The sequence below is a fragment of the Ranitomeya variabilis genome, chromosome 1 (assembly GCF_051348905.1).
Source record: "Ranitomeya variabilis isolate aRanVar5 chromosome 1, aRanVar5.hap1, whole genome shotgun sequence".
Classification (NCBI taxonomy): domain Eukaryota; kingdom Metazoa; phylum Chordata; class Amphibia; order Anura; family Dendrobatidae; genus Ranitomeya; species Ranitomeya variabilis.
In genome coordinates, this window is record NC_135232.1 from 133279793 (window position 1) to 133293670 (window position 13878).

Below are 13878 nucleotides of genomic sequence, written 5' to 3' on the forward strand. Positions count from 1 at the left end.
ATTCAGTAAATTTGAAGTATGATACGTGGAATAAAAGTCAGGGAAAAAACAGCAGCGTACCAGTTAGAATAGAGGAAGAGGAGTACATGGGATTCTGGGGTGCAGTGGGTACTCTGGATTAAGAGGGAGTTCAGAGGTACCTGTGCATGAAAGCAGATGGATCAGGGCATGGCAGCATGAAGGAGAATATACCATTGGTTAGCATGCTGGTATATTTTTGATGTTACACTTTAAAGATGTCACACTTCAAATGATGTCACATCTGACCAAGGTCATATCTATTTAAACTAAACATACCATAATTCTCAGCGACAGGCAGAAGAAAAGTGTTATTTGTAGTGAGTCACTTTTAATAGACTTGCTTTTAAATCATGACCACTAATGATCACTGTATGTTGTATCATTGATAACAGGAACTTGAGAAAAAAGGCGATAATGAAAAGTCTGATGAAGAAAATGAGGAGAAAAAGAAAGAAGAGAAAGGAGAAGATGAAGAAGAGGCTGAAGTAGATCTGGATGATGAAGAAAATGAGGAGGTATCTCATATCGTATTATATGTAAAGCATTTCTGTTCATTTTTCATGACTTTCCTTTTAATTCCTATCTGTGATCTAATAGATAATTTCACCTACTGTGGGTGCAGGGGTTGCAGTTGCATCTGGACCTTAGAGCAAAAGGGAACTCAAATGGTACCTTTGGGTCCATATAAGAAAAGAAAAACTATTCTAGCCCCATGATAGTTGGGGCTTTTGTTGAGGACTTTGCATTGAGGCTCTCGAGCTCCAAGGTATGCCACTGCAGGACTGCCAGTAGAAATTTCGGGGCCCCATACTGGCAACATTTTCGGGGACCCCTTGAGACTCTGCCCAGGCTCCACCCCAGCCCCGCCTTCACCCCTCGAACTGTCCAAAGTCCCACCGCTCTCTCTTGGAAAAACTCCACTTCTCACCTATCACACATTAACAGTTTCCATCACCAGATCACACATATAGCCGGCAGCTTTTGATTTGGCCAAAAGACTTTTTAGGCCGCAACCATAACACGGTAGACACTTTTGGCCGGGCCCTACTCTACTGTAACCTATTAAATATTTGTTAAAGTATGCAATACAATTTAGGTATATTTTTATTTATTTTTCAATTTTTAAAATGACCAATAATATCACATACAAAGAACAAATCCCGCTACACCATGATCAGACACCATATTACCACCACAGTGATCGAATAATATCAAATACAGGGAACAAATACTACAACACCATGACCAGACCACATATTACCACCACAAACTGACCAAATAACACATACAAGAAACAAATACCACCGCACCATGACCAGACCACATATTACCACCAATGACCGAATAATATCACATACAAGGAACAAATACCACCGCACCATGACCAGACCACATATTACCACCACAAAGTGACCAAATAGCACATACAAGGGACACATACCGCAACACCATGTCCAGACCACATATTACCACCACATAGTGACTGAATACCAAAATACTGATCAGTAATAAAAAAAAATAAATACAATACTATCACCATAAGTGCCATTATACACAGGAGATCTGTACTTAGTATGCAGTGTCTGTGTACAGGTAATACAGTGATTCCTGGTGATATTATACACAGGAGCTCTGTATATAATGTATAGGTAATACAGTGATCACTTGTGACATTATACACAGGAGCTCTGTATATAGTATACAGTGTATAGTGTCAGTGTATAGGTAACACTCACCAGTGATGTCTCTAGGTGAAGTCCTTCATCTTTGTTTTTCATCTTTCATCCAGCCCAGACCACTATCACTTCTTCCAGCCAGGGCTCGTCTCTACAGGAGATAACCGTTATCTCGAGCTCCGCTTGCTGAACACATTACTTAATTTTTCCCAACTTCTACATTACACCACATGAAGAAAAAAGTCACTCTGTGCAGAGTGTCACTCTGCACAGTAACAGGACCGCCCCCCCATTTAAAACCGTATCCTCAAAAAATAAAATAAATACATGATTGCAGTAATATCCCTTAATTAGCCCCTATGGTAATAATATTCCCCATCCTAGCCCCAGTGTGTCTCATTCCGGGCTTCAGCCATATGTTCTCCCATCCTGCCCTCATGAGTATCCATTCTGCCCCATATGATCTCCCCATCCTGCCCCATCTGTCTCCATCGTATCCATCCTGCCCCATGATCCAATCCTGCCCTCATGTCTTTCATTCTGCCCTGTGTCTCCAATCATGCCCCGTATCTCCATTCTTGCCCCATCTGTGTCCAGCATTCTGCCCCCATCTGTGTCCAGCATTCTGCCCCCATCTGTGTCCAGCATTCTGCCCCCATCTGTGTCCAGCATTCTGCCCCCATCTGTGTCCAGCATTCTGCCCCCATCTGTGTCCAGCATTCTGCCCCCATCTGTGTCCAGCATTCTGCCCCCATCTGTGTCCAGCATTCTGCCCCCATCTGTGTCCAGCATTCTGCCCCCATCTGTGTCCAGCATTCTGCCCCCATCTGTGTCCAGCATTCTGCCCCCATCTGTGTCCAGCATTCTGCCCCCATCTGTGTCCAGCATTCTGCCCCCATCTGTGTCCAGCATTCTGCCCCCATCTTGTTTGATGTTTGCTCCCAGCCAGGAGACGGACCCAGAGAGTGAGTGGGGGTGTGTAATACACCCCGGCACCACTCACTCTATCTGGGTCCTGAGAACAAACATTGCCAGTGCTGCTATGTGTGTGTGCTTGCAGGGCTGTATGTGTTGTGTGTGTGCAGAGCTGTAACTGTGTGTGTGTGTGTGTGTGTGTGCGCGCACATGGAGCTGTGTGTGTGTGCGCGCACGCGAAACTGCTGTGCGTGCGGAGCAGTGTGTGTGCGGAGCTGTGTGTGTGCGTGCGGAGCTGTGTGTGTGTGTGCGTGCGGAGCTGTGCGTGCGGAGCTGTGTGTGTGCGTGCGGAGCTGTGCGTGCGGAGCTGTGCGTGTGGGGGGGGGGGGGGCTGTATGTGTGTGCAGAGATGTGTGTGTGTGTGTCAGATATTGTCCGATGGGACAAATAGTCCCATCCAGCTATGCCTGCTACAGAGTGACAGGTGGCCGGATCATGGGACAGTAGTCCCATCATCCGGCTACTGTGTTGAAGGTTTAGAAAAGAAAAAAAGAACACACAAACAGTATATACATACAGTACATACAACATACAGTATATACTCACTATACACCTAATCCCTGAAGTCCTTGATCACCTGTATAAAATATATATATATATATATATATATATATATATATATATATATATATATATATATATATATATATATATCGTAATAAACCAACAGTATACTCCATGATCCGATATAATCCATGTAATAACGAGTGTCCAACGATGATCTCCCGTGGAGAACTGTCACATCGGCAGAAGCGACCTCTCTCCAGGGGCGCCAGGATACATGAAAGAGCTACATGGGCATATACATAGATTTGGACCCCTTACTTATTCCCTATGGGACTTGCAAACATGTGTGGCACTTGCGGTTTTGCACTTGCGGCGAGACGAAAAAAACACCGCTAGCGGAGTTTTTTTTCCGCTGCTGCAAGTACCGCATTTACCAGATCGCAGCAAAACCGCAAGTGCCGCACATGTCCGCAAGTCCCATAGGGAATGAATGAGGCTAAACGCAGTGTTGCCGTAAGTGATGCGTTACGTGGCAGACGTGGAAAAACTGCCGGATCTGCCGCGAAAGGCTACTTTTCACATCAGCGATTTTTGCCAAAGTCACTGCCGACAGTGTCTCCATTAGTCCTAGTCACCAATGGGGGAGGCAGCACGGGAAGTGCCTAGAGCAGCATAAACTCTAAATACGGCCCTGGATTACAGCGATAACTCAGTTATATTTTTTTATGTTTTGGCACTTTTATACAATAAGAACTATTTTATATAAAAAAAATAATTATTTTTGCATCGCTTTATTCTGAGGGCTATAACTTTTATCTTTTTTTGCTGATGACGCTGTATGGCTTGTTTTTTGAGGGACCAGATGACATTTTCAGCAGTACCATGTTTATTTATATCTGTCTTTTTGATCGCGTGTTATTCCACTTTTTGTTCGGCTGTATGATGATAAAGCATTGTTTTTTGCCTCGTTTTTTATTTATTTTTTTACAGTCTTCACTGAAGGGGTTAACTAGTGGGACCGTTTTATAGGTCGGGTCGTTACGGACGCATCGATACTAAATATGTGTACTTTTATTGTTTTTTTTATTTACATAAAGAAATGTATTTTTTGGGGAAAAAACTATTTTTTCTTAGGTTTTTTTTTTAAAAAAAAAATATTTTTACACATGTAACGCTTTTTTTTTTTTTTTTTTTTTTTATAAGCTTTCTTACATTGTCCCAGGGTGGGACATCACCGTATAAAGGCAGATCGCTGATGTGACACTTTGCACAGCACTGTGTCACATCGGCAATCTGACGGGCAGTGTAGGAGGCTTCTCAATGCCTGCTCTCAGCAGTCACTGGCAAGCCACCCCTCTGAAGGGCCCCCGCATCCAAGATGGCTGCAGGGTCCTTCCGGTTCCTGAGGAGGAGACCCTGGGGACAACACGATCACATCGTGTTGTTCTGAGGGTCTCAGGGAAGCATGCAGGGAGCCCCCCTCCCTACGCGATGCTTCTCTATGCCACCGGAACACTGCAATCTTGTTTGATCGCAGTGTTTCCAGGGGTTAAAGTGCCAGGAGCAGTCCGTGACCACTCCTGGCACATAGTGCCGGGTGTCAGCTGTGATAATCAGCTGACACCCGGCCGTGCTCCTCCCGCGAGCATGGCTGATCGCGTATGACGTACTATCCCGTCTGGTCATACGGGCCCAGGTCTCCTCAATGGGATAGTACATCGGATGTCAGAAGGGGTTAATAGCCATTGACTATGCATAGAATCATAGAATGGTAGAGTTGGAAGGGACCTCCTGGGTCATCTGGTCCAACCCCCTGCTCAATGCAGGATTCACTAAATCATCTCAGACAGATGTCTCTCAAGCCTCTGAAGACTTCCATGGAAGGAGAACGCCCCACCTCTCGTGGCAGCTTGTTCCAATCATTGATCACCCTAACTGTCAAAAAGTTTTTTTTCAAATATCTAATCTGTGTCTCCTCCCATTCAGTTTTATCCCATTGCTTCTAGTCTTTCCTTGTGCAAATGAGAATAAAGATGATCCTTCTACAATGTGACAGCTATTAAGTCTCCTCTCAGTCTCTTCTTTTTTGCAAGCTAAACATTCCTAAATCCTGTAAACGTTCCTCATAGGACATGATGTGCAGACCGGTCACCATTCTGGTCGCTCTTCTCTGAACTTGCTCCAGTTTATAAATGTCTTTTTTTTTTTTTCTAAATGTGGTGCCCAAAACTGGACACAGTATTGCAGATGAGGTCTGACCAAAGAGGAGTAGAGGGCAATAACGACTTCACGTGATCTAGACTGCATGCTTCTGTTAATACATCCCAGAATTGTATTTGCCTTTTTGGCTGCTGCATCACACTGTTGACTCATGTTCAGTCTGTGATCCATTAGTATACCCAAGTCATTTTTACATGTGCTGTTGCTTAGCCCCATTTCTCCCATTCTGTATATGCTTTTATATTTTTATTGCCCAGATGTAGTACTTTGCATTTTTCCCTGTTAAAAACCATTCTGTTAGTTGCTGCCCACTGCTCCAGTTTTAGGTGCTGCCCACTGCTCCAGTTTATTTATATCTTTTTGAATCCTCTCTCTCTTCTCTAGTATTAGCTATCCCTCCTAGCTTTGTGTCATCAGCAAATTTATTCAGTTTACCCTCAATTCCTTCATCTAAATCATTGATAAAGATGTTGAACAATACAGGTCCCAGGACACAGCCCTTTGGTACCCCATTCTTCCAACTGGATGTGCAGCCATTTACGACCACTCTTTGGGTTCGATCACTAAGCCAGTTATGAATCCACCTGGCTTAGTTGCCTTGTCCATTCCATACTTAGTCATTTTTTTCAATAAGGATTGTGTGAGATACTTTGTCAAATGCTTTGCTGAAGTCAAGATATACTATATCTACAGCATTCCCTGATCCACCCAGTGATTCTGTCATAGAAGGAAATTAAATTAGTCTGACATGACTTTAGTTACAAACCCATGCTGACTCTGGTTAATCACTTCATTATTATTATCAAGGTACTTGCATACATGTTGTTTAATAATTTGTTCAAAGATCTTTCCTGGTTTAGACGTCGGACTCCCTGGCCTATAGTTCCCTGGATCCACCTTCTTCCCCTTTTTGAAGATAGGAACAACATTTGCTCTTCTCCAGTCTTCTGGGACTTCTCTGGTTCTCCATGAATTTTCAAAGATTATGGAGAGTGGTTCAAAAATTTATTCTGCTATCTCCTTCAGTACTCTGGGGTGTAATTCATCTGGACCTGGAGACTTGAATTCATTTATGTTAGCTAAGTGTTTCCTCGCTATATTTCTGTTTATAGATATCCTGGATTCTTCTAATCCCTCAATAGGACAGTGAAAATCAGTTAAATTTCCTTTCTGAGAGAAAACAGATGCAAAATAGGAATTAATAAGTTCGGCCTTCTCCACATCCTTTCTTTCCATTTCATTATTTTCATCCTGTAAAAATCCTATAGCATCTTTGACTTTTATTTTACTTTTGACATATCCCCAAAATCCTATTTATTGCTTTTGGCGTTTCTTGCAAGCCTTAAAGGGAACCTGTCACCCCCAAAATTGAAGGTGAGCTAAGCCCACCAGCATCAGGGGCTTATCTACAGTATTCTGGAATGCTGTAGATAAGCCCCTGATGTATCCTGAAAGATGAGAAAAAGAGGTTAGATTATACTCGCCCAAGGGCGGTCCCGCTGCGGTCCGGTCCAATGGGCGTTGCGGTCCAGGGCCTCCCATCTTCTTACGATGACGTCCTCTTCTTGTATTCACGCTGCGGCTCCAGTGCAGGCATACTTTGTCTGCCCTCTTGAGCCCCTGGCGCCTGCGCACTGCAGTACTTTGCTCTGCCCTCAACAGGGCAGACAAAGTGCGCCAGAGCTGCGGCGTGAATAGAAGAGGAGGACGTCATCTTAAGAAGATGGGAGGGCCCGGACCGCGACGCCCATCGTACCGGGGACCGCCCCTGGGTGAGTATAATCTAACCTCTTTTTCTCACCTTTCAGGATACATCGGGGGCTTATCTACATCATTCCAGAATGCTGTAGATAAGCCCCTGATGACGGTGGGCTTACCTCATCATCGATTTTGGGGATGACAGGTTCCCTTTAAGGTGGAAAGCTGTGCAATAAACATTCCAGAATGCTGTTGATAAGCCCCTGATGCTGGTGGGCTTAGCTCACCTTCGATTTTGGGGATGACCGGTCCCCTTTAATTAATTTTCAGCTTTGGATAATCTGATTTGTAACCTGCAGGTTATGCAGACAGCATTATATTCTTCTTTAGATATGCCTCCCTCTTTCCATTTGATAAACACATGCTAAAAAGGAAGAAATAAATGTTTAAGTTCTGTGTTCATCCATCCTGGTTTTCTTAAATGCTTCCTATTCTTCGCTCTTTTCGGAATTGTTAACGATTGTTCTTTGAGAATCTCATTTTTCAAGATTTCCCATCCTTCCTGGACATTTTTGTCCTTAAGGATATCCAGCCATTGGATCTCTCCGATTCTCTTCTGAGTCCCTTAACCCCTTCCCGACATTTGACGTACTATCCCGTCGAGGTGGGGTGGGCCCGTATGACCGCCGACGGGATAGTACGTCATCACCGATCAGCGGCGCTCACGGGGGGAGCGCGGCCGATCGCGGCCGGGTGTCAGCTGCATATCGCAGCTGACATCCGGCACTATGTGCCAGGAGCGGTCACGGACCGCCCCCGGCACATTAACCCCCGGCACACCGCGATCAAACATGATCGCAGTGTACCGGCGGTATAGGGAAGCATCGCGCAGGGAGGGGGCTCCCTGCGGGCTTCCCTGAGACCCCCGGAGCAACGCGATGTGATCGCGTTGCTGCGAGGGTCTCCTACCTCCTTCCTGGCTGCAGGTCCCGGATCCAAGATGGCCGCGGCATCCGGGTCCTGCAGGGAAGGAGGTGGCTTACCGAGTGTCTGCTCAGAGCAGACACTTGGTAAGCCTGCAGCCCTGCACAGCAGATCGTCGATCTGGCAGAGTGCTGTGCACACTGCCAGATCAATGATCTGTGATGTCCCCCCCTGGGACAAAGTAAAAAAGTTAAAAAAAATTTTTTCCACATGTGTAAAAAAAAAAAAAAAAAAAATCCTAAATAAATAATAAAAAAAAATAATATATTATTCCCATAAATACATTTCTTTATCTAAATAAAAAAAACAAAACAATAAAAGTACACATATTTAGTATCGCCGCGTCCGTAACGACCCAACCTATAAAACTGCCCCACTAGTTAACCCCTTCAGTAAACACCGTAAGAAAAAAAAAAAAAAAACGAGGCAAAAAACAACGCTTTATTACCATACCGCCGAACAAAAAGTGGAATAACACGCGATCAAAAAGACTGATATAAATATCCATGGTACCGCTGAAAACGTCATCTTGTCCCGCAAAAAACAAGCCGCCATACAACATTATCAGCAAAAAAATAAAAAAGTTATAGTCCTGAGAATAAAGCGATACGAAAATAATAATTTTTTCTATATTTTAGTTTTTATCGTATAAAAGCGCCAAAACATAAAAAAATGATATAAATGAGATATCGCTGTAATCGTACTGACCCGAAGAATAAAACTGCTTTATCAATTTTACCAAACGCGGAATGGTATAAACGCCTCCCCCAAAAGAAATTCATGAATAGCTGGTTTTTGGTCATTCTGCCTCACAAAAATCGGAATAAAAAGCGATCAAAAACGGTCACGTGTCCGAAAATGTTACCAATAAAAACGTCAACTCGTCCCGCAAAAAACAAGACCTCACATGACTCTGTGGAGCAAAATGTGGAAAAATTATAGGTCTCAAAATGTGGAGACGCAAAAACTTTTTTGCTATAAAAAGCGTCGCTGGTTTCACACTTGCGTTTTTGTCTGCAGCGTTTTTTGCACAAAAAAACGCATGCGTTTTTTCCCTATATTTAACATTGAAAACGCATGCGGTTTTTTTGTACGCGTTTGGTCGCGTTTTCAAACGCATGCGTTTTTTTTCTGCATGCGTTCATTTTCAGAAATACAACCTGCAGTATTTTCTTGCGTTTTTAAGCACATGCGTTTGTTTGCGTTAAAAACGCATGCATTTAAACACACTGAAAAGCCACCCACCACCATCAAGGTGATAAAGGGATCCAAACCCTAACCCTAACTCTACCCCTAACCTCACCCCTAACCGTTTAATGAACATTTTCTGACAGTCATAGTGCCACGTATTTCAGTGCCACGTATTTCAGTGCCACGTATTTCAGTGCCACGTGTTTCAGTGCCACGTGTTTCAGTGCCACGTGTTTCAGTGCCACGTATTTCAGTGCCACGTATTTCAGTGCCACGTATCACATATTTCAGTGCCACGTATCACGTATTTCAGTGCCACGTATCACGTATTTCAGTGCCACATATTTTAGTACCACGTATTTCAGTGCCACGTATTTCAGTGCCACGTATTTCAGTGCCACGTATTTCAGTGCCACGTATTTCAGTGCCACGTATTTCAGTGCCACGTATTTCAGTGCCACGTATCACGTATTTCAGTGCCACGTATTTCAGTGCCACGTATTTCAGTGCCACGTATTTCAGTGCCACGTATTTCAGTGCCACGTATCACGTATTTCAGTGCCACGTGTTTCAGTGCCACGTATTTAAGTGCCACGTATCACGTATTTCAGTGCCACGTATTTCAGTGCCACGTATTTCAGTGCCACGTATCACGTATTTCAGTGCCACGTATTTCAGTGCCACGTATTTCAGTGCCACGTATTTCAGTGCCACGTATTTCAGTGCCACGTATTTCAGTGCCACGTATCACATATTTCAGTGCCACGTATTTCAGTGCCACGTATTTCAGTGCCACGTATTTCAGTGCCACGTATCACGTATTTCAGTGCCATGTGTTTCAGTGCCACGTATTTAAGTGCCACGTATCACGTATTTCAGTGCCACGTATTTCAGTGCCACGTATTTCAGTGCCACGTATTTCAGTGCCACGTATTTCAGTGCCACGTATTTCAGTCACGTTTAGGGTTAGGGTTAGGGGTAGGGTTAGGGTTAGGGTTAGGGCTAGGGTTGGAGGTAAAGTTAGGGTTGGGGCTAAAGTTAGGGTTGGGGCTAAAGTTAGGGTTAGGGTTTGGATTACATTTACGTTTGGATTAGGGTTGGGATTAGAATTATGGGTGTGTCAGGGCTAGGGGTGTGGTTAGGGTTACCGTTGGGATTAGGGTTAGGGGTGTGTTTGGGTTAGGGTTTCAGGTAGAATTGGGGAGTTTCCACTGTCCAGGCACATCAGGGGCTCTACAAGCGCGACATGGCGTCCAATCTCAATTCCAGCCAATTCTGCGTTGAAAAAGTAAAACAGTGCTCCTTCCCTTCCGAGCTCTCCCGTGCGCCCAAAAAGGGGTTTACCCCAACATATGTGTTATCAGCGTACTCGGGACAAATTGAACAACAACTTCTGGGGTCCAAGTTCTCTTGTTATCCTTAGGAAAATAAAAATTTGGGGGGCTAAAAATCATTTTTGTGGGAAAAAAAAGATGTTTTATTTTCACGGCTCTGCGTTATAAACTGTAGTGAAACACTTGGGGGTTCAAAGTTCTCACAACACATCTAGATAAGTTCCTTGGGAGGTCTAGTTTCCAATATGGGGTCACTTGTGGGGGGTTTGTACTGTTTGGGTACATCAGGGGCTCTGCAAATGCAACGTGACGCCTGCAGACCAATCCATTTAAGGCTGCATTCCAAATGGCGCTCCTTCCCTTCCGAGCTCTGTCATGCACCCAAACAGTGGTTCCCCCCCACATATGGGGTATCAGCGTACTCAGGACAAATTGGACAACAACTTTTGGGGTCTAATTTATCCTGTTACCCTTGTGAAAATACAAAACTGGGGGCTAAAAAATCATTTTTGTGAAAAAAAAAAAGAATTTTTATTTTCACGGCTTTGCGCTATAAACTTTAGTGAAACACTTGGGGGTTCAAAGTTCTCAAAACACATCTAGATAAGTTCTTTGGGAGGTCTAGTTTCCAATATGGGGTCACTTGTGGGGGGTTTGTACTGTTTGGGTACATCAGGGGCTCTGCAAATGCAACGTGACGGCTGCTGACCAATCCATTTAAGTCTGCATTCCAAATGGCGCTCCTTCCCTTCCGAGCTCTGTCATGCGCCCAAACAGTGGTTCCCCCCCACATATGGGGTATCAGCGTACTCAGGACAAATTGGAAAACAAATTTTGGGGTCCAATTTATTCTGTTACCCTTGTAAAAATACAAAGCTGGGAGCTAAAAAATCATTTTTGAGAAAAAAAATAAAAATTATTTTCACGGCTCTGCGTTATAATCTGTAGTGAAACACTTGGGGGTTCAAAGCTCTCAAAACACATCTAGATAAGTTCCTTAGGGGGTCTACTTTCCAAAATGGTGTCACTTGTAGGGAGTTTCAATGTTTAGGCACATCAGGGGCTCTCCAAACGCAACATGGCGTCCCATCTCAATTCCAGTCAATTTTGCATTGAAAAGTCAAATGGCGCTCCTTCCCTTCCAAGCTCTGCCATGCGCCCAAACAATGGTTTACACCCACATATGGGGTATCAGCGTACTCAGGACAAATTGCACAACATTTTTTGGGGTCCAATTTCTTCTCTTACCCTTGGGAAAATAAAAAATTGGGGGCAAAAAGATCATTTTTGTGAAAAAATATGATTTTTTATTTTTACGGCTCTGCATTATAAACTTCTGTGAAGCACTTGGTGGGTCAAAGTGCTCACCACACATCTAGATAAGTTCCTTAGGGGGTCTACTTTCCAAAATGGTGTCACTTGTAGGGAGTTTCAATGTTTAGGCACATCAGGGGCTCTCCAAACGCAACATGGCGTCCCATCTCAATTCCAGTCAATTTTGCATTGAAAAGTCAAATGGCGCTCCTTCCCTTCCAAGCTCTGCCATGCGCCCAAACAATGGTTTACACCCACATATGGGGTATCAGCGTACTCAGGACAAATTGCACAACATTTTTTGGGGTCCAATTTCTTCTCTTACCCTTGGGAAAATAAAAAATTGGGGGCGAAAAGATCATTTTTGTGAAAAAATATGATTTTTTATTTTTACGGCTCTGCATTATAAACTTCTGTGAAGCACTTGGTGGGTCAAAGTGCTCACCACACATCAAGATAAGTTCCTTAGGGGGTCTACTTTCCAAAATGGTGTCACTTGTAGGGGGTTTCAGTGTTTAGGCACATCAGGGGCTCTCCAAACGCAACATGGCGTCCCATCTCAATTCCAGTCAATTTTGCATTGAAAAGTCAAATGGCGCTCCTTCCCTTCCAAGCTCTGCCATGCGCCCAAACAATGGTTTACACCCACATATGGGGTATCAGCGTACTCAGGACAAATTGCACAACATTTTTTGGGGTCCAATTTCTTCTCTTACCCTTGGGAAAATAAAAAATTGGGGGCAAAAAGATCATTTTTGTGAAAAAATATGATTTTTTATTTTTACGGCTCTGCATTATAAACTTCTGTGAAGCACTTGGTGGGTCAAAGTGCTCACCACACATCAAGATAAGTTCCTTAGGGGGTCTACTTTCCAAAATGGTGTCACTTGTAGGGGGTTTCAGTGTTTAGGCACATCAGGGGCTCTCCAAACGCAACATGGCGTCCCATCTCAATTCCAGTCAATTTTGCATTGAAAAGTCAAATGGCGCTCCTTTCCTTCCGAGCTCTGCCATACGCCCAAACAGTGGTTTACCCTCACATATGGGGTATCAGCGTACTCAGGACAAATTGTACAACAACTTTTGGGGTCCATTTTCTCCTGTTACCCTTGGTAAAATAAAACAAATTGGAGCTGAAATAAATTGTGTGTGAAAAAAAGTTAAATGCTCATTTTTATTTAAACATTCAAAAAATTCCTGTGAAACACCTGAAGGGTTAATAAACTTCTTGAATGTGGTTTTGAGCACCTTGAGGGGTGCAGTTTTTAGAATGGTGTCACACTTGAGTATTTTCTATCATATAGACCCCTCAAAATGACTTCAAATGAGATGTGGTCCCTAAAAAAAAATGGTGTTGTAAAAATGAGAAATTGCTGGTCAACTTTTAACCCTTATAACTCCGTCACAAAAAAAAATTTTGGTTCCAAAATTGTACTGATGTAAAGTAGACATGTGGGAAATGTTACTTATTAAGTATTTTGCGTGACATATGTCTGTGATTTAAGGGCATAAAAATTCAAAGTTGGAAAATTGCGAAATTTTCAAAATTTTCGCCAAATATTCGTTTTTTTCACAAATAAATGCAAGTTATATCGAATAAATTTTACCACTAACATGAAGTACAATATGTCACGAGAAAACAATGTCAGAATCGCCAAGATCCGTCAAAGCGTTCCAGAGTTATAGCCTCATAAAGGGACAGTGGTCAGAATTGTAAAAATTGGCCCGGTCATTAACGTGCAAACCACCCTTGGGGGTGAAGGGGTTAAAATCGGCCTTTCTGAAATCTAACCTTGACATCTGAGTCTACACAAGTCTTCCTCCTCTAGTTATCCAAAATTACAAAATAGCATGGTCACTACCTCCTAGGGTCCAAGCCACTCTTACCTCCTCAACCATTTCCTCCCTGTTTGTAAGGATTAGATCCAAGGTAGCAGATCCCTTGTTTTCTCTCCTAC

At 43.4% G+C, this 13878-nt stretch overlaps 1 protein-coding gene across 1 annotated transcript in view; it reads left to right on the forward strand.

Moving 5' to 3' along the window:
- The window catches only part of POLR3G (RNA polymerase III subunit G), a 104125-nt gene that overhangs the window by 73986 nt on the left and 16261 nt on the right, over positions 1 to 13878 (forward strand). The window contains exon 7 of the mRNA XM_077288987.1: positions 414 to 536. Within this exon, the coding sequence (XP_077145102.1) occupies positions 414 to 536 (123 nt within the window). The remainder of the gene's footprint in view (positions 1 to 413; positions 537 to 13878) is intronic.